Genomic DNA, 21,915 nt, shown 5'->3' with positions numbered 1-21,915 from the left:
AAAAAAGGCAATGATTCCGATGTCCACCCTGAGAGCTATTGGCCTTTTGGGTCAGCTGAAAAGAATAAGGCCATGCCTGTGCCATGCCAACAATTCATACCTGAAGTCATAAAAATGCCTAGCAGATCCTAGAAGCTCTCAGTGGTGTGTATCGTACCGGTCTGCCAGGGTAACTCAGATCATGGAACCGGCTCTTGGCATCAGAGAGAAATGGTAAGCTATTTGAGAGTTTCAAGACACACTACCTTTTGTAAGTGAGATTTTTTTTTTTTTTTTTTTTTTGGTTTCTTGGGTTTTCCTGGGATGTCTGTGGGATTGCTCATTTGTGAATTCTTGTTGTGGGGTTCCTTGGGAAAGGATTCAGTTGTGCAGTCTAACTCTGCTGGAATTGTAATCAGAACTCCTGACTTTATTGAGCCAAAGATGGTTTTAGCATTTGTATTCATTAGTGGAAAATACATAAAAAGAGTCATGACAGCTTGCAAAGCAGAAAATAATCCCTCTGTAAAGTGTTGCGTTCCCTCCTCAAAGTTCTAATGAAATACGTGGACGTTCAGTTATACTGGAATGCTAAATAAAACAGTGGCGGCAGGAGAGTCTTGGTTGATATTAACCAAGGGTCCAGTGAAAAGAGAGAGCTAACATGAGGTAAAAGTTGAAGAAATTGTAATCAGAGTCTGTTAACTCTACGGGCTGAGCGGGTTGCTCTGTGTGTGTGTTCTCCATATAATGCTGCATTGTGGGCAGCATATAAAGATGCCTGACTAAAAACTGATCTCAGAAGCCCAGAACTTAGGATATACATTTATATTTATAAATGTTATATATATTGCATATATATTTAAGACAATCTTAATATAAACTTAGTATGTTTTTGGTATGGGAGATTGTTCAGATAATTTTCCTGTTTAGAAAATATCTATTCCATGTATTTTATTTGTGTGTTTGTGTGTACGTTCATGGATGCATGTGTATGGAAGTCAAAGGGTAGCTTATAGGAGTCTCTTCTTGTCTTTGACGTGCCCCCCACCCCAGGTCCTTAGGATTGAACTCGGGTTATCAACCTTGACAGCAAGTGCCTTTACCTGCTGAGCCGTGTCACTTGCCCATATTTCTTCACTAATGTCATATACTGAATAAAAATTTTAATTGGACCTCAAGTCTCACAGTAACTCTTCCCTAGTTAGTATTGTTTGTTGACTCAGAAAAGTGTGGGAAATGCAATCGTAACTGTAGCCTGAGGTGAATAGCAGTGCTGTCTCTCTCTTCCTCTGCTTCTTCCTGGACTCCGCAGGCTCGCCAAGAATTTATACATAGGTGGAGCCAGAAAAGTGCATTCATTCCCCGAGGAATCTGAGCTCCGAGCGGTGATCTAGTCACTGAACAGTTCAACGCTGGTAGAGAATCTGTTGAAGGTTCGCAGTTAGAGATCATTCATCTCCAGTGTTTACCAGGCAGGTGTGGAACACTTCAGCTAGGCCTCCCGCTCAGTGTTTAACTTCTGGAAGTATTTCATGGAAGCGTCCCAAGGCACAGAAACAGCTGTGTGCTTAGCCAACTAGGTTTTTCTTTCAGTGCCTGGCAGATTAGTTATGACAAAATGAAACTAACCTTTTATGAGAATCCTGTGCATGGGATTTTGAATAGTTTCTGTTTTTCCTTGAAAATCCTCTGCAAAGTTGGTAGATATTTCTTTACTTGATCTTGCATACACATACGACTGAAGAATTCGATTGCATTCTTGGCTAATCAAAAGACTCATGGTACCAGCAGTAAACTCAGAAGTTGGATGGCTCTTTTTAAATCCAAAGCCTACATTATGTAGCAGAATTCCTCGCTTAACTTGGGAAGACCGGTAAGAGAAGGCTGGCCTTGGAAGACGGTTTTGATGGAAGCCTAAGACAATGGCGGGCAGCCAGATACCTGCCCAGGTGGCCTAGGCCAGTGTCTGCACAAGTCACTTATAGTCATCTGAGCTTGGAGAGGAGAGTAAATCATATCATGTGAAATATGATTCTATATTAAATACACACATCAGTCTCCTTCAAATAAGAGATAAAAGTTAAAACTAAAGGAAGATAGCATATTCTGCTTATTTGATAAGAAAACAATTCTGGTTAGGAATGCATGAACAGAAACCTACTCATGTTTGAACACTTGGTCCCATTTGGTAGAACTGTTCAGAAGAATCAGGAGATATGGCCTTGTATAGAGGTATTGCCACCGAGTCTTCCTTCCTGCCTGCCTGCCTTCCTTCCTCCCTCTGTCCTTCTCTCCCTCCCTCCCCTCCTCACTCCCTCCCTTTCTTTCTTTTTTTTAAAAGACTTATTTATTTTATGTATGTGAGTACACTGTAGTTGTACAGATGGTTGTGAGCCTTCATGTGGTTGTTGGGAATTGAATTTTTTTTTTTAGTACCTCTGCTCGCTCAGGTCAACCCTGGTCCACTTTGCTCCCTCCAGTCAGCCCTGGCCCAAAGATTTGTTTATTATTATACATAAGTACACTGAAGCTGACTTCAGATGCACCAGAAGAGGGCATCAGATCTCATTGCAGGTGGTTGTGAGCCACCATGTGGTTGTTGGGATTTGAACTCAGATCGAAAGAGCAGTCAGTGCTCTTACCTGCTGAGCCATCTCACAGCCTTTCAAAAGCCCTTGCCAATCCCAGGTAGCTTTCTTTACCTCCTGCTTGTCTACAAAGATGTAAGCTCTCAGCTCTTCTTGCCACCATGTCTTTGCTCCATACTTGTGGACTTTTTTTTTTTTTTTTTTTTTTTTTTTTTTTTTTTTTTTTTTTTTTGGTTTTTCGAGACAGGGTTTCTCTGTGTAGCCCTGGTTGTCCTGGAACTCAACTGTATAGACCAGGCTGGCCTCGAACTCAGAAATCTGCCTGCCTCTGCCTCCCAAGTGCTGGGATTAAAGGCGTGCGCCACCACTGCCAGGCTGCACCTGTGGACTTTAACCCTCTGAAAGTGTAAGCTCAATTAAATGTATTCTTTTGTAAATTGCCTTGGTACTGGTGTTCTGTGCCTGCAATTTCAAAGTTAACTAAGGCAGGAGTGTATTGATACACCACTTAGGAGGGAAGCAGGAGTCTCTGATGAGGTAGAGACCCACATACTCTGCAGCTTCCCTGTAGGAATTCCATCACCCATATAAAGTTTGTAACAGTATAAAATTGATTAGGAGAGTTTTGTCAGTGTTAGTGTTACTTTAATAGCAAAGGGACGAAGAGTGGATCACTGTTAGTGAAAAAGCTGCACATCTATCTGATATGGTTATATGAATATCATGTACCTATTGGAAAGAATGACAAAACTTGCTGTGTGCCTTAAGGAAACATCTCCAAGGTATATTAGAAAAGAAGATAGCAGAAGGTACAAAGCAGTACGGGGGGGGGGGGGGGGGGAAGGGGGTTGGGGGGAGGGAGATGAACTGGTGTTGCTAGAACCATGCTGCCTGCTCTCAGTGCATGGAGTGGAGCTAAGGGCTGGGGACCAGGGAAGCCTTCACGGTACACCTCTTCATGCTTGAAACTTGTGTGGATTACCTGTTGGAGAAAGAAAAGAGGTCGATTTGAGACCTGGTGAACATTTGTCAAAAGAAGAAGAAAATCTAAAAATTACTGATGTAAGAAGAACAGAGTCATTTTTTTTTTCAAGTAAGAATAATCCGAATTAAGAATACCAAGTCGTTGTAGAATGTATACTGCAGGATCATTTTTCTTTGGACACTCTCTCAGGGTACAATTGAGACTTACGTATTATTAATCTATATGCAAAGCCAGGTTCAATGAACAGATGAAACCACAAAACTCTTAAGTCATCTGCCATCCACCTTGACCAGGCCCTGAGGGACAGTAAAAGGGATTTGGCTCTTAACTCCCAGGCCCCAGAAGTCAGCATGGCAGCCAAGTCTCTTCAGGCTCCCAGGTGTGTATAAGATGAAGTGCTGTGTAGATTAGGAGGAGTAATATTTCATTGGAAAAGTCATGCACAGAAAGGCATTGGTTAATTCTCCCTGGTGAGCCTCACATTGTGGATCATATGATTTGAAAGTTTCTTGTCTATAAGAATTGAGTGTCATCTGTGCCAGGCCGTTTCCTAGGCTCTGGGAATCCAGCTGTGAGCGTGGTATGACCCAGTTTTCAACAATTCCCTTACTTACCACTCTTCTCCCTTTTCTTTCTTTCTGTGACAGGATGCCACCCTTTAACCCAGCGTAGCCTCAGGCCCACTGAGTAGCTCAGATTGGCCTTGAACTTAAGACCTTCCTGCTTTAGCCTCTCTGGTTGTGGCATCACAGGCATGCACCACCATATTGGCACACATCTATCTTTCTCTGGTAACTGTGGGCTTTTCCACCTGTGATCAATTCCTTGGATTACAACTCAGAGGCTTATTGATTATTATAGTACTAATGGCCATAAGCTTAGGCTGTCCCCTCCACTACCAAGTAACTTATATAACATGTTTATTCTATTCTAAGTCTGCCACATGGCTAGTTAGTTACTTCTCCTGATTTTATACATCCAACTTCTTCAGAGTCCAGGTTGCAAATCTCCTGACACCTGACTCTACCACAGAATTCCTGTATCTTCTATCTCCCACCTTCTAATCCTGCCTCAGCTAATACAGAGGCTACCAGCTTTTTATCGACAGGTGATGCTTCCACACCATACATGAGAGATTCTCTCCTAAAAATAAGTACCAAGATGGAAGGCAGGGGCCTAGAGTAGCAGCTGAGTAGTGTGAACGCGTTCGTGTGTGTGTGTGTGTGTGTGTGTGTGTGTGTGTGTTTAAAGAGGAAATTGCTTTAGTTACACATATCTCCTCCAGTATTTCTATATCCATGTCCTAATAGTGCTTTATTATTATTTTTGTTTCAGGCAGTGTCTGTTAACTTCCGATTATGGTAGATGAGTTCTAGTCATTTCCTTCACTTACCCATCTAAGACAGCTCCTATAATATGAGGGATGAAGAACTGAACCTTCAGATTTTTATTACTGTGTAAATATATTTTGTTTGGTAAAGCCCTGCATTATGTATGATTCCTTTCCTTGATGTGACCTTTTGTTTTTTCCTGGAGCAGGCTGTTTTGTTTTTCATTTTCTCACTGTTTCTTCTTCTAGGACATCCAGGAACATTTCTAAAATGTTCACTCTTCCTTACCATATCCCAGCATGACAGTGCTCAGTCACCTCTGTGTCCCCTGAGATCTGCTCCCACTGGTCTCTTTACTCTCCCCTGTTCAAATCTGCATAGTCTCCATTTTTTGATCTCATGTCTTTCTTGGTTAAGTTCCTAGTTCTGCTGGATTATTTCCAACAAGGAATGGAATAGTAGATGTGAGATAGACTTTTTTTTTTCTTCAGTTTTTACATTTCTGAATATTTTTTCTATGCATTATTTTTCCATTTTCTGTAATTCTGTTGCTGTTGAGAGTTCCAGCAATATGATTTGGGGGCCCCCCTTTTTTGTATGTGACTAATTTCCTTTTCCTTTGTAAATTTGGAGAAAATTGAATCTCCTTTTAATCCAGTACAAGGTGAATAATAGATTTTATGTAGACTCTTTTCCATTTGGTGGGTATTTGCTATATTCTGCCCCTTTAGTGATCTTTGTATTAGTTATCTGGGTTGAACAGTAAGATTCCTTTTCTGTGGTCCTTTGTACTGCACTTGCATTCCAGACCTTGAAGACTTGCCCCTAATTTCCTACCAAATGTTTGTAATTTCTGGGCATTAGTTGGGATGTGACTTGACATTTTTTAGCCTTGTGTTTCTTCCCCTACTTTCGCCCTCCGAGTCACTGGAATTTTTCTGGAATCCTTAGGCTAAGCCAAAATGACAACTGCATTTGCAACCACTTACACTGTAGTTTTATCTGCTGTAAATAATTTCTGCCTGGCTCTCCTTCTTCAAAATTCTTGAATGCGGTACCTCTTGCTTATTTTATCTTGTAACTGATTTCCTTTTATTTACTTCTCAATGTTACTTTAGTGTTTTTCAAAGGGACAGAGTTAAATGTGCTTACTCAAACTTTCCAGAAAACTCTGTGAATGTCAGTGCCTCCAAGCTTTTTATTGAATATCAACTGAACTCCATGATGTCCCCTCTCTCCTGGCCATTGGACAAGATTGTAGGAAGACTGCACAAAAGTCACTGCTTATAAAGACAGATATTTAGGTGTTCAGTACTAAGTTCTCTGACATTGTTGGAACAAAGAGAAGACCCACGGCGAAGGCTAGTACTCCTGATGGCTCCCAAATTTTCTGGTATCGTTGGCACAACATGCTTTTTAGAATCTTACCTTGTGTTTAATCTGGTTTTGTTTTTTGTTTCTGTTTTTGTTTGTTTGTTTATTTGTTGTTTTTGATATGTAGCTCAAACAACCTGAAATGATATTTCTGTGTTCTTACGCATACTAATGTCATGTAATTTCTAGAAGCTGTATGTCAGAAATGTCTATGGCCAATCGGAGTATTCTCTCTTGTAATTGCCAACCTTTCCTCTACAATGGGATCCTTTCCCACTTTTCATCTCAATACTGGCAACTGGTTAGGTGAGGTGCACACTTGCTGCCTGTTGCTTTCTAGTGAAGCACCAGGGGACATGCTCCAGCTGCAGGTGGCCTCTTGTTCCTTCAGGAGAATTGAAGCTGTAAGCTGTAGTAATTTTGGTTGATTCATTGTTCTAAGATCTAAGGATCTTCTTTGACAGTGTAGCACCTATTATATAACAAAGATTTACTACTGTGTAATAATTGTAGTTTAAGTACCTAGTTATTTGTTCTTAATTGCATTTTAACCATTTTTTCTACTCCAGTCCTAGGTCATTTAAAATCTTTTTAATTGTAGTTTATGCTTTTGTAAAATAGGCATCAAATCCTATGAAAATATAAAATAAAGGCACATTCAGACTCTGGCCTCTCAGGCATGTCCTGTCCTTTTAGATCATTTGCTATGTGAATATCTACATATGCAGATATTTTTACAAGTAAAAAGCTCTCTTTGGAACTGATATTTAAATATGTCCCTCTAACAATAGTACTTTAATATTTTTCTACAATTACATGTTTACGTAAGCTATAGAACATTACAATATAATCCTTAGACAAAAACCTTAGTTGTGGCCATCGTTTATCAAAATCTGGCTTAAATATCCAAATATCTTTATTTAGGAAGGCTTTTTTATTCTGCTGGAGGAGAGAAGAAAGTAAAGACTACAAATTGATACACATATGCTTTACATATGAACATAAAGCTGGATGAAGGAGTAAGGTGGGATGGAAGAGGTGAGTCTGGAGTAAGGCTGTGAGATCATCAAAGGCTTCTACTGGATAGCATTTGAGCAGAGACCTAGACCATATCTGGGAGTGATGCATGAACATTGATGCCCAAACAAGAACTTTGCAGAGTGAGGGTCCTTTGAAGGTCCCGAGAATGTGCAGTATTGTATGCTGGGTAATGAGACTCAACAGAATGGAAGGAACAGTGTCCATGACATGGGGAGGGGCCAGCAGCCAGATGGATTAGGAGGGGGGAGGCCCTAGCAAGAAGTTGAAACACAATTTTGCTTTGGAATATTTTCTATAGCCCTGTTCTATGTATTTACACTGCATGTTTATAGTCATCTTGGAATTTAAAGGAAGGATTTGAGGTGGAGGGGAAGTGTCAGCCAGGACCCGGCTCTGTGGAGCACTAGAGAGGCACAATTTGGCTTATCCTTCCATCTTCCGTCTCCTTCAGGACTACTTTGAATGGTACTGGGATGAGTGCCCCATGGTGTTTAGTGCTTTACTTTTTGTGATACTGGGGTTCTAACCCACAGCCTCACACTTGGACAAGCCCTCCACTCCCAAATGCCCCATTTTAGACAACAGCTGGAATACCAGCTTGAGTTTATACCAGAGCAGAGAGTTCCCGATGTTGCTTCGCTTCTCTTGAGGTGGGTCATAGATGTTCAGAGTCACAAGGGCTACCTGAAGGGGATGAGGTGGACCAATGACTCTGGAGAGGAAAAAGCAGTCATTCGAGACCAGTGAGTGAGTGGTAGGCAGCTCAGGTGCAACTCAAGCTTCAGAGAGTCTACTCCACAGACCAGGTGTCAACTGTAATTATGGTCTTGTATTGGAGGACTGAGATGGGGACCAGAAATAAAGCACCGTAGGTATGGGTCACAGGAGAAGGCTAGCATATGGAGTAGAGCAACACCAGATACCCCAAGGTTGCCGAGCAACCCACTCTAAGTACCCATTACATTCCCTCCTTCCATTGGTTTTCTCCCAAGATTCCTGAAATCGCGGGGATGCCAGATGTTTGAGCTAAAATACATGCTGTTTGATTGCCTCAAAATTGCAGCCTCTGGTTACCTTTTAATTTGGAGCCCAGAAATAGTGCCATAACCACCTGTTTTATGTCCCGTTAATGGTCATTTAAAAAATACAAGTACCTCTGTACTGCTGGCAGTCAGCATTTACGAATGGACAGTCTTCCAGGTGGTTGTATCTGAATCATTGATGTGGAAATCTTTTCACAGAGGCAGAGTAGGGCCTGCTGGATGGGGGTGCACGCTAATGCATAAAAGTCAGTTTCATTCAGAATAGAGCCAAGACGATTTCAGGGCTTACAGTGGGAAGGTGTATTTCTGGGAAAGAAAACAACCTTTGCTCTCATGCGCGTGGCCTCCATGACATAGGCAGCCTCTTAGGAGGGCGTGAGAGTAATGTTCATAACGTTAAGGATGACAGTAGTGGCTAAGGCAGTGGAGGCTAAGGGAGTGGAAGGCAGGCCTGGATGCAGCCTGAGTAATGTTGAGATAAGGGGCAGCAGGCACCTCTCATTGTTGTAGAGCACTGGCGTTTGTTTTGATTTGTGGTTGGCTTCCTGGACATGTTCTTTTTCTTCCTTTCCCACAGAAGACTCAAGATTAGTCTGTTTTCGTTTATCACCGACCCTATAGTTACAGGCTCACAGCATCCCAGAATTACAGGCCTGAGGAGCCATCTCATATAAGCTGGTCTGTCCCGCTATTTACATATTAGTAAAAACACATCCAGAATGAGGGTTTTGCTGAAAAGACTTTCGTCCCTAAAGTGCTGCTGTTTGAAAGAGGCATATGTCTATTTTGAAAAGATAATTTTGAGACCCTCGAGCTAAGGTGAGCCACCAGGATAGTCAGGTTTGTGAAACTATCCAATAAAGCAAGGACAAGTCAGCTTTCTATCCCAGTGAAGACAAGGACTCTGTGTCTCCCCACAGCCCATCCACTGTTGATGTCTTTAACGTTTTGCTGAGCAGTTTACTGCTGATGACAGTTAGGCAGCGGGTCTGTGAAAGAGCCTTTGTTGCATATCATCTTTTCTTTTTAGTCCTGGGAGGACTGGAATGTGATGTGGTCACAGTCTTAGGAGGGCCAGATACTGGCTCTGTGGAGTTCCATCCCAGGAGTTAGGTCAGGTAAGCTGTGCAGTGAGAGGAGGTGGGCACATGGCAGGAGAGACAGGCCGAGTAAGGCTGCAGAGGGAGAGATGTGGCTCAGTGGACCAGAGTCTAGGTCCAGCTTACACTTGTGAGAAAGGGGAAGACAGTGCTGTGTGGCCCGGTTCCCTTTCCTGCTCTGTTGTCAGCCTCGTTGCTGCAGAACACTTGAGACAGTGTCCCGTGTGCCGTGGACCCATGTGCCATGGAAATGAACATACAGAGAGGAGACGAGATAACAGGCATCAAGGGGCTGAGAGGAATGGGACAGAAAGAGAGTATTAGTTCTTATCAGGAAAGGCTAGGTGTGGCCAACTTCCCCAAGGACAGCCAGTTGGCAGGTGATGCTTAAATGGAAGGACTTAGGCAAATGAGGTCAAGCGACCTCATGTTTACCAGTGCTCGGAATGACCACCAAGGACAGCATCCTATCAAAGGATGCCTCTCTCTCTCTAGAAATGCCAAAGCAAGGTCCACTCCAGCATCCGCAGAGACATGGGTGAGCCTCCAGAAGACACTTAAGGAAACTGTACTGTGTACTTCCAGATTCCAGACGTTTCTGACAGAGCCAGAAGCATGATGTGTGAAACAATGCCATGGGAGGACAAGTGTTACAGGAGATGGGGAGTGGAGAGCTTTACTTTCTAAGGGTGACTCCCCCTCCTCACTGACCACACCCCACTAGCAGGTTTATTTTTGAAAGAAGCCAAGATGTTTGGAAGGTTTAAGCATAAATGTTTGTTTCCTCTCCCCCCACCCCCAAGGAACTTTGTTCAGTAAAAGGCTGCTTTGTCAAGCCTGGCCTCCCTCCATCCGGGAAGCAGCTCTTTGATCACATGAGTGCATAACTGGCAGTGCCCTTGTGCCCCGCGCCCTGTGCCATTGTCTATAATGTGGGCTGCAGTGAGGAGATTTCTCACTTGTGGGTCCCACTCTGTACTTGGGATATTCTGTGTGCTCATGACAGTAGCAGCTATTTGCTGAGATGCAAGTGCAGTGTTTGGAATTAGTATTTCTAATTAGTATTTAATCTCTGTGTGTCAGCACTGACGTCATCTGAATAGTGTTAAGTAGTGGTCTTCCCTGACCAGATTTCTCTCTTCCCTGTGTTACCACTAGGCGTTGGTTTCTGCTCAATCCTGATAGGCGCTCAGTTCGTTGTTCAAGAGCGTGGTGTCAGAGGGTGACCTTAGTGAACACCTGGGAATGGCGGGGACTAGTACAGTGTAGATTCCTCTGTCCACTTTAGTTGTCATACTTGACAGTCAGATGTGTGTTTGTTTTAAAAGTCCCAGCCCCCTGTGAGATTCTGTTGTATGTGCAAAATGCTTGAGGAAGACAAGTTTTTCTGTCTTTTTTGTTTTGGTTTTGGTTTTTCGTTTGTTTGGTTTTTTTTCCCCCTTTTTCCTTTACTCCTCAACAGCTTGCACCAGGGAGAGGGTGCCTGAACATGCAGGTGGCTTGCTCTATGTATGGTGGATTGGTCAGTTACTGGGCCGGGCTTCACATTTCTTATCTGTCAAGGGTTCTTTTATCCAGTGAGAACTCAGTTTAAAGCAAGAGGGTAAGTTATTTTAGATGGTGGACCAAAACCTCATGGAAATTATTTGAACTTTAGGATGCTAATATGCACTTTTGTTTTTCATTGCCCAGGAGTTTGTTTTATGTCTAGCACAAAGCAAGTAAATGCTTAAAGGCCGCGTATTGGAGTTCTGGCTTTCAGCTATGGTCTATATAAGGCTGCATAGAGATGAGAAGCTTGTCTGCTACATTGGCCTTCATATGTGTGCTCTTTCAGTTAAGTAAGACAAGGCTGTTTAAAGATGACAAGTATTATTTGCATCTATAATTGTAATTCTTGCCTTTTTCTCCCTACTGCGAGGTAACTGAGGCTTTCTAAAAATATTACTATTGAAATATTCTTCAGTCCCAAGGATATTGAGAACAAACCATAGGAACGGACTGTGTTGTCCTACATAAAGTTTGGGATTATCTGGATTTGAACATGTGTCACTTTCTCTTATGTTTTTGAATATGAAAGTACCATTCTGTCTCGTCCATTTATTTATTTATTTATTTATTTTTACTATATAGCATGCCAGTGTCCACTGTTTCGAGATCTTAACCACTATGTTGTTTCTGTGTCTCTCTGCCTCTCTCTCTTTCTCTCTCCCTTCCTTTCTCTGTTTCTTCCCACTCTCTTCCTCCAACCTTCTTTGTAGACCACACTGTAAAGATGACAAAGTATCCTTTTATTGGACAAAGTTTTTGGGGAAAAAATAGCAAATATTTAGGATTAAAGCTCTATTCAACCCATCAAACAGCTTGGCTTGTTTCTAGTAGGATGCTGAGTGTGGATAGCTTTAATCTTGCCTTTGTAGTAAGACAGGTATTCAAGAGGTATTCATCGAACCAACTTTCCAAAGAACCCTTAAGTTTCCACGTCAGTTATACTTGTGTGAAGTGTGTATTCCTGATAAATAAGAGCCTTCCTAGTCATGTAGATACAGATAGTTAAGAGAGACAACATAGCTCCTTTTTAAAATAAAAATTAACAGGCTTTTTGCAATGACTTTTTGTAATTAGTATTTTTGCCCCAGATTCTCTATGCTCTATGAAGAGATTCTGTTGTGTGTACACCTTTTTAAAAACTGTTGTTCTTGGCCCACAATGATTCAGTGTCCAAGTTGGGAAATACATTTTAAATACTATCCAGAATAAAATGTTAATAAAATTTCAATTAAAGTTTTTTTTATTTCATTGAGTACTTTTGCTTTCTGAGATTTCATTTCACAGGATTGTGTAAGTGTAACAACATCCATGATTAATTATGGAGGAAAAACATTAAAAATTTTGTTCCTGCAGAATCCTCTTTCCCTTAACTGGACTACCTCTTTATCGTCCTTACAGCAAGATGACAGAGATCAGGCAAGGTGTCTTCAATGGGACCTAGTTTCTTGTGGGATATGCAGATACAATTGCTAACCTGTTACAGTTTTTTTTTTTTTTTTTTTTTAAGGTTTACCTATTTTTTTATATGAGTGCACTGCACCTGTCCTCAGATATGCCAGAAGAAGGCATCGGATCCCATCACAGATGGTAGTGAGCCACCATGTAGTTGCCTGGAACTGAACCCAGGACTTCTGGAAGAGCAGTTAGTGCTCTCTCTTAACCACTGAGCCATTTTCCAGTCCGGTTACAGGTTCTTAACCCTGAACACATATTTGAGTACTTTCAGAGGACTTCACACCATCCTCAGCTGTGTGATAGACAAAAAGGATCCATTTACTGAATTTTAAAGTTCAAGTTTGAGTCGAGCAAAGGGACAGACATTGGTTACAATAAACCTTAGGTATATCTGGGTCTAGCGAGAAGAAAAACACCCAGGTGAAGCAGAACTCTAAATGAGTAAGCGTTGGTTCAGGAGGAAGTGTTGCAGACAGTTTGTTGGCCTGAGAATTTGCCTTGTTCTAGCAGTGACAAATGATTCAGGCAGATATATCTCAACCAGGTACAGAACTGTGTGTGTGTGTGTGTGTGTGTATCTGCCATCTGTCTGTCTGTATCTCTGTGTGTGACACCATTCATCTTATTTACCAATGAATAAAGATTTGTTAGATTTTTTTCAAAAGAAGAATGTCATGATGACATTAACAATCACTTTGACCTTGTGAAGAGCTAATGGAAGCAGAGGAGTCCTACAGATATAAGAGATCAATTAAGACAAGACAATAGTTATTTGGAAAAGAAGTGTTGAAACCTTTAATGAGCAATGTTGATTATCACTATCACAATGTTAACTTATTTTTAAAAGCAGACTGATTAGGAAGCCCAGCTGTGCTCTAAGATCTAGCCCTCCTGTACTGGCTGGTTTTGTGTGTCAACTTGACACAGGCTGGAGTTATTACAGAGAAGGGAGCTTCAGTTGGGGAAGTGCCTCCATGAGATCCAGCTGTGGGGCATTTTCTCAATTAGTGATGGGGGGGGTAGGGCCCCTTGTGGGTGGTGCCATTCCTGGGCTGGAAGTCTTGGGTTCTATAAGAGAGCAGGCTGAGCAAGCCAGGAGAAGCAAGCCAGTAAGAAACATCTCTCCATGGCCTCTGCATCGGCTCCTGCTTCCTGACCTGCTTGAGTTCCAGTCCTGACTTCCTTTGGTGATAAACAGCAATGTGAAAGTAAGATGAATAAACCCTTTCCTCTCCAACTTGCTTCTTGGTCATGATGTTTGTGCAGGAATAGAAACCCTGACTACTAATATACCTCCTGCCTCTGCAGTGTCTCTAGGGTGTGGTTCTGACAGAGCATCATTGTCTTCAGCCTAAATGCTATGTTAAAATGTGTTCTGGCACTCACCTAAAACGCAACACAACACATTTTAAAGTCTGCCTTAAAGAAAAGAATCATAGAAGAATCATTTCTACTGTTGGGTTTTTCAAGGGTGTGTGTGTATATATACACGTGTGCAAGTGTGTGGTGTGTATTATGTAACCATTTGCATGTGTCTAAAGTCTATATGTGTGTATGTATGTGCCTGTGTGCAGGTGTGTAGTATGCATTGTATAACTATTGCCATGTGTGTAGTGTGTATATATGTGTGTGTATATGTGTATATATGTGTATATATGAGTGTGTATGCATGTGTGTAGGTATGTAGTGTGTATTGTATAACTATTTCCATGTGTGTAATGTATACATGTGTGTGTATGTGCCTGTGTACAGGTATATAGTTTATATTGTATAACATTTTGCATGTGTACAGTGTATCTCTGTGTGTATGTGTATATATATGCATATTGTGTGTGTGTGTGTGTGTGTGTACGTACTCCTGTGTGTAGGTGTGTAGTATGTATTGTATAACTATTTCCATATGTGTAATGTATACGTGTGTGTGTAATATATTGTATAACTTTTCCCATGTTTTTAGTATATATATGTGTATATGTGTATCTGCTTGTGAGCAGGTATGTAGTGTGTGTTGAATAACTATTCCCATGTGTGTAGCATGTGTGTGTGTGTGTGTGTGTGTGTGTGTGTATGTATGCCCCCATGTGCATGCACTTGCAGATAATCACAGCTCCTTGCAGACTTTCTACGTTAGTTGCAGAAGGTCAAAGCTGCATTTTCAGGAGAGCTTTTGTACTAGAAGAACTTTAGATAGTTTTATTTATAGTTTTACCAAGGAAATATATTTTATGCAAAGGACTCTCAAAACTCAGGTGTGTCTGACCTGTTGATATTCTAACATGGCTTTGTGATTACTGAGTTCATACTTAAGAAATGCATATTTGAATTACAAAATTTTAAGTGAAAAAAGAGAAGAAACCTTTATAACATTTTAAGTAAGTTTTAAATTTTGTGTTGAACTGCGTTCATAGCTAACCCTGGCCACATGCAGCCCATGCAGGTTAGAGCTGCCTGTTTGAAATGAATTTTAAGGAACTGGCGAGTGGAGTATGAAGTTAAACACTCACTTTCTGTTTAGTTTCTAGGCAGGCTGTTGAAGATAGAGTCCCATGTTTCATTTGTACAATCAGCGCAGTCAGTATTTTCCTGAGGTGATCTTTACAGTGTGTCAAGTTTTACATGGATTTTGCCAGTTTATGTTCCTTGGTTAGAGCTTAAGTAGACTAGTATAATTAAACAAAGAAACAAAAACCAATATAAAGGAAACCGTGAGATAAAAGCAACCTTGTAGCAACAGATAAGGTTATTAAACAACAACAAACACTAAGGAAAGAATCCACTCTTCTTTAAAACTCCAACCACTTATGAATTCTTATTCTATGAAACATGTGCATGTATGTCACAATCCTGTATTCAATATTCTTTCTCGTTTTTGACAAGTGTATGCATGTACCTAATGATCTTGGATTATACTCACTGCCCCATTATCCTCTCTTATCCTTTGTCCTACATCCACGGATCCCCTTTCTCTTCCTAACTCCCATTCTGCATATCTCTTTGGAAGACCATGCAGATTAATTAGGTTTGGTTAAATGGGCATGGGTGAGAGATGTCAATATTACTTGTTTTTTCCTCATAGAATTTTTCATTTGTTTAGCCCATAGCTGACACATTTATCTTCTTTTAAATCATGTTTACTTTTTCTTCTGACATTTAAAGCATTTAGGGGCACAGCTGCATCTCTCCGTCCCTATATTCTTGCATAGAATCTTGGACTTAGGACGTTGTAATCCAGTATATTGTCCAGGTGTTGATGCGCTTTGCCATACTCTTTTCTTCTGACACTCACTGTTGATTCCTTGGGTATTCTTCAGAATAGCACTTGGTTTTATGTGCAGAAAAGCCGATGGGGCCTAAGTCACTTCTTCCCATCCCATCTGCTCTGGGATTGGCCTTTATCTGATCTGAGTTCCTGGCGCTTCCTCTTTCTAGTAGCTGCACCATGCAATGATCATGGGTCTATGGTCACCATGGATGGTCTATGGTCACCTGTCTCAGGGCTCTAAAGCCTTCACACTCCAGTCAGGACAAAGAAAGATTGCACTCTGAAACGGGTTGAGCCAGTTCTTACACAGAGTGGAATTCATTAACCTCTGCTCTCCTCTGCTACAGGATTACCTCTGCCTGTCCCAAGTTGTGTGCACTAGTGTTAAACTAAAAACAAACAAAACATGTGTGTCCCAGAGTACTGCATTCTTGGGATCCCTGCCTTCAGACCTCCCCAGGCAGCACTTTCTGAAGCATGCAGAAGCTGTTGTCTGTTTTGTGCTCCAGAACACTTTGTTCATTCAACAGCTGTAATATTTAACAGATTGCATTGTTAAAAACTCTGCACCAGTTTCCCCAAATAGACTCTTGTGAGGTCCCTGACTTCCTTGTCTTGATTTGCTAAAAGCCAAGTACAACCCTTGGTATGTGGTAGACAGTCATAATGATTGTCTCAGAGTTTCATTGCTGTGAAGAGACACCATGACCATGGCAACTCTTATAAAGGAAAAGAATTAGTTGGGGGTGGCTTACAGTTTCAGTCATCATGGTTGAAAGCATGACAGCACCCATGCAGACAAGGTGCTGGAGAGGGAGCTAAGAGTTCTACGTCTTGCTCCCCAGGCAACAAGGAGGAGGTTATCTGCCACACTGGGCGTAGCCTGAGCATATGAGAACTCAGAGTCTATCCCCACAGTGACACACTTCTTCCAACAAGGCCTTGCCTGCACCCAAAAGGCCACATATCCTAGTAGTATCACTCCCTATGGGCCAACTATTCACACACATGGGGGCCATACCTACTTAAACCACCACAATGATCTTCATTGGGGGTATTCAGTTTGTCAAGGGTTCAGAAAATGTGCAAACATAATAATGTGTAGGAGCAGACTTGTGTATCTGCTTGTTAGCAACAGTCTAGTTTTGAGTGTCATTTCTTGGTGCTTCTGTGAAGTTCCACATGAGACAATTAAAAGTGACCGCCCTAAAATTTGAATCACTTAGGTGCCCGGATAAACCTGCATCTACTTTGGAGCATTCGCTGGAATTCACTGGGTGAAACTCTGTGAAGTATAGTTGAATGAAGTACCACTCAGCATAGGCACTAATGTCAGGCTGTGGAGAACTGTGGCATAAATAAGGATAGAGTGCTCGCTAGCACTTTCTGAGGTCAGCACTCCTTTGTGTGGCTCTGACATTGCTCTGATATGATCATCAGTATAAGGCTACATGCAGCATGATGAATTCACAGAAGGTTCTGAAGCCTGCACGAGTAGAATTGGATGCGCTTTTCCAGTTTAGATTCAGCCTATATCTAGGACCCTCCCATCATTGCGGATTTCAATTCATGTTGACACTGTGGTTTTTATTTTTCAGTGTTGAAAATGAACCCGTGAGCACAAGTCAGAAAAAGGAAAATGCACTTTCATCAGAAGCAGTAAAGGTACGGTTTAAATTAATTTTATTTTCAATATTAATTAATTACAATAATGGTGTAACACCCAGAAAAGTTTGAATTTCTGCATATTCTTCCTTTTAAGTTTTTGTTTTTCCATATATTGAAGAGCATGTTCATTTTACATTATGAAGACATCCACCCTTGCCCCATACACTCTTCCATGAGGTAGGAGAACCATGAGAAAGTTGCATTGGCCCCAATGTGAACTTCATTTGAGGCATTTAGATGTTTTTGCCTTAGTTTCGAGATATCTAAATGACAGCATGTGAATTTCATAGTCTCTTCTAACAGATTTTTAAAAGATTGAGTTGTGTTTTATGGGATGGGATGGAAACCTAATGGTGTTTTGGGGAGGTACAAATTAATATGTCACTGCTAGGTGTCATTGCCGTGTGAGGGATCTGTTTGGTTAGCTCCTGTGGAAGCCTGCGGAGCACTACAGGACACGCATCAACCATGTCCAAGCTACATTCTGAGCTGCACAGTTGTGGTGAGAGGTGCAAACCCTTGAAAATTATAGACCTTTGCAGCTTTCCTACGCGGTTTTCTAGGGAAATGGAATTCTGGGCTGTCTGGCCAGTTGTATCTCCACAGTTGTGACATTTGGTATTAGTTGCTTGCTTTCCTTATATGTGATTTGTGACGGTCAGTCAGTTGGTTCTGTTTGGGTATTCCAGGTTAAATTAACCAGGCCATTAGAAGAATAGAAAGTTATCTGAATTTTCTATTACTGTTGTGGGTACTTTTCTTAACATGTTGAATTATATACAATTTGTGAATTATATCTAAGAAAGTTAAAGTGTGTATTCTTCCTGCTCTCTCAATGAAAGTGAAAATATTTGCTTTGTTGAGAGAAATAGGTCGAGATCACCTTTCTTTTCTTCCCTCACTTGAGTTTGGCTACTGAAGTGTGCTCTGTGGCTTACTTTTTATTTTGGTTGATTGAATTGTCCTACACAGAGTCTCACTGTGTAACACGGGCAGGTCCCTACTCAGGCTACTGCCTGTTGGGACTGCAGTATGCATCACCATGCCTGGCTCCACCCTCAGCTTTCCTAACTTTTCTTCTGCAGACAGCACTTGGCAGTCTGCTAAATAACCTTGGCACAGGCTCTGCAGCTTGCTCTCTTCTTCAGCCTTTGAGAGAACCTATACACGTGCCTCACTTTTAACACTATGTATGGACATTTGCCCAGTGTTCCACAGCTACTCCTGAGATCTCAAACGATGAGGATTCTTTGGCTACCAGTTCCTGTCCATGCATCTCTCAACTCTTCATTCAACTCTTTTACACTGTGCACCTCCAGCAAACCTTTCTGTTCTCTTGTTTCCCTATTTTGGTCTCTGCTTATTGCCTGACTCAGCCTGCATCTGCCCATTGCCTAAACTTTCAGTCTGCAGACTTGGATGAAGTCAGCCTTTACTATCCAGGAGTCTGGTCCATCTTCCATCTCCAGAGATTTGTTTGAGAGTCACAGGATTTTGGGGTTCAGTAAGTACATATGGCAGCAAATATGGTGGTAGGGCCTCCATGCCAGCAACCTTTCCATCCCAATATCTTGGTCTATTCTTTGAACAGTTTTCTTTCCATTGCTAATATTTGTTTAAGTTCGAGTGTTCAGGATTTCATTCTGGGGTCTGGGCAGCTACATAAATACCACTTGTAGTCATGACATTACTCATTATAGACATATTCATGACTATAATTATGGGGGCACCCAATTAGTTCATGATAAAATGGTCACAGAATACTTTCTTTGCTGGACAATTTTGGCATTTTAATCCTTGTATCTCTTTCTTCCTCTCCCTCTCATTTCCTTCTCCCTCCCTTCATCCCCATCCCCTTGAAACTACTGGTATGGTTTCTTCAGCCTGTTTATATGGGATTAAAACAAGTGTGCGCATTCTAACATGGCTCCTAAAACATGGGAATGAAGAATAGATGGACAGAGGGACACACAGAAAAGCTGGGAATAGGAGGACCTGTCTCTCAGATGCAGATTCTGTACAATCTGGAAATCAGTGTGCTTATTATGTACAGTTGAATAGAGGAAGGTTATTACATAGATCAAGGAGATGGGCTTCTTATATACAGTCTGAACAAGGGGGCAGGGTTTATAGTATACAGCTGGATCAAAGAGGCAGGGTTTGCTGTCTCAGTAGGAGCAGTCGCTGAAGAGGAACAGTCGCTGAAGAGGAGCAGTCTTCCAATCAGGAACAAGGGGCAGGTACATGGTAGCGCGTACATGCTTATACACACTGTCAACATTTCTAACAGGCCCCAGAGGAAGGCTTTGCCACTCCCTGGACTCTGAGGCTGCGAGGTCCTTGATACATCTGTGCCAGTGTCAACAACAGTTCACTCAGGCCTTCACACAGCCAGGACTTCTTTGTTCTCTACACGTATTGATAAAGTCACCATCAGTCTCATAGCTTGAGGATACAAGCTGTTGAGAAAGATGAGCCATAGCATTTAGTATATTGCTATTTTCAGTCGGAGATTTTTCATTTAGCAAGTGACCAGGAATATGCTGTTTGTTTTGTTTCTATTAATCAGTTTTCTGATATATCTACAGCACAGCAGTGTGGCATCTCTCTCCTCTTTGCATCTTATTAACCTGAATTTTATGCCATCAATATTAAGGGAAAAATATGAAGGAGTTTCTCTCTGGAGTCTGAAATATAACAGACTTATGAATAGTTGACATCATCATATCTTATTTGACATTGAGATATCAAATCAAGAACTCAGTGATGTTTCCTAAGATGCTGGAGATACAAAAATTTATTTTACTTTTAAACAGTTCCAGTTATAATTTTATATCACATTTAGATATCATTAAATTCCTAATTCTTTTTTTTTTAAAAGATTTATTTATTATTATATGTAAGTACACTGTAGCTGTCTTCAGACACACCAGAAGAGGGTGTCAGATCTCATTAGGGATGGTTGTGAGCCATCATGTGGTTGCTGGGATTTGAACTCAGGACCTTCAGAAGAGCAGGCAGTGCTCTTAACCACTGAGCCATCTCTCCAGCCCAAATTCCTAATTCTTAAAATGTCACTTTTGTTGTTTCTATAAATCTTCCTGCCTTTCTAACATTGTTAGCTATTTCTAATGCTTGCATGTATTTTCTCTACTGAAATATGTATTCCTGTTAGTTGGGTTTTTAATTTATTTTTATTTTTTATTGTTTTTATTGATTTAAGTTTTATTGCATTATGAGAAAAGATACATGATTTCAATTTATCTGAAATTGTTAACATTTAAAAACATATTTTAAGTACATAGAAATAAATCACATTCTTGTTTCCATTTTGCACTCCAACTCCTCCCAGAGACCCCCCCTTCAATACCTACAATACCTTTTTTTGTCATATTCCTTAAAATTTATAAAATATTATAACAATAAAAATGAGTATTATACAAGTTGTTTGATATAAAACAACAATCAATTTAACAGTCTTATGTAGATACTTGTCTACAGCAATACTGAAAATATATTCATTTTTCTCAATTTAAATTTTAAATACATTTATGTTTAAATTTCCAAACATATTAACTGTATAATTTAAAATAATACATCACTACTAGTATTTTTTAAATAAACATAAATATATAAAGTCTTTTTGTTTGCTTGTTTGTTTTGTATTTAGTAGAGTTTAAAATCTTGGCTCTTACTGTGGTACAAGCCCAAAATAAGAATAATTTTTAGATATTGGGTTTCATTGTAATAAGGCTGTACTTCAATGACCTTCACATCACCAAAGGATTTTACCTCCATCGTAGCTAAGCTGAAAGTTGACAGTTCTGCTGTGCCAAGGAATGAATTGTAGACACCAGTTTTGGATACAGACTTCCTGCTATGGTCAAAGCTATTTGACTTGAGTAAGTATCTTTATTCTCATCCCACAGAGAACAGATTCCATTCATTTAAGAAATGGTATGTGTATTAAGATAGTCTATCCATAAAGTCATTCACCAACTGTTTCAATGAACAAGGTTCTGCTTGGAGGGTGGCACAGACATTAGGTGAGGGTAAGAATCTGGTTCGTTGGCTGTGATAGTTTGGAAAAGCATTCATCTCAGAGAAAGAGTAACTTATAAAGTCCTCTTCTTCAAAACTGATACAATAATTAAACATATCAAACAAAGCATTCAGTCTCACTCTTTGATGTTCTCTTACAAGCCACCCTCCAAGTTAATTGTCCAAAGTAATTCTTTTGGCTATATAAATACTTTTGAAATATGTAAGTTGTTCTGAAAACCATAGTATAGTGTAAAAATATGAATTATACAATACTACTAATAGGAGAAGCATGATTTTCAAGACCGTTATATAGTAGACAGCAAGAAACTGTCAGGTACAAACAAGCAGAAAGTATATATATGGATTGTATAATATTGGACATATTTCTCCAATTACAAAATTAGAGAGACCACCAGATGATAGTCAACAGATTTCTAATTCCTCATATTTTTGGATTTCAATCGATTAGGATATGTTGGTAATATTAATTT

At 40.6% G+C, this 21,915-nt stretch overlaps 1 protein-coding gene across 1 annotated transcript in view; it reads left to right on the top strand.

Moving 5' to 3' along the window:
* Positions 1-21,915, top strand: part of Crybg3 (crystallin beta-gamma domain containing 3) — a 119,055-nt gene that overhangs the window by 4,547 nt on the left and 92,593 nt on the right. The window contains exon 2 of the mRNA XM_031364187.1: positions 17,311-17,377. Coding sequence (XP_031220047.1) covers positions 17,311-17,377 — 67 coding nt within the window. The remainder of the gene's footprint in view (positions 1-17,310; positions 17,378-21,915) is intronic.

Source organism: Mastomys coucha, unplaced genomic scaffold, assembly GCF_008632895.1.
Source record: "Mastomys coucha isolate ucsf_1 unplaced genomic scaffold, UCSF_Mcou_1 pScaffold12, whole genome shotgun sequence".
Lineage (NCBI taxonomy): Eukaryota > Metazoa > Chordata > Mammalia > Rodentia > Muridae > Mastomys > Mastomys coucha.
The sequence above is the reverse complement of the archived record's forward strand: the minus strand, read 5'-3'. Positions and strand labels throughout refer to the sequence as shown.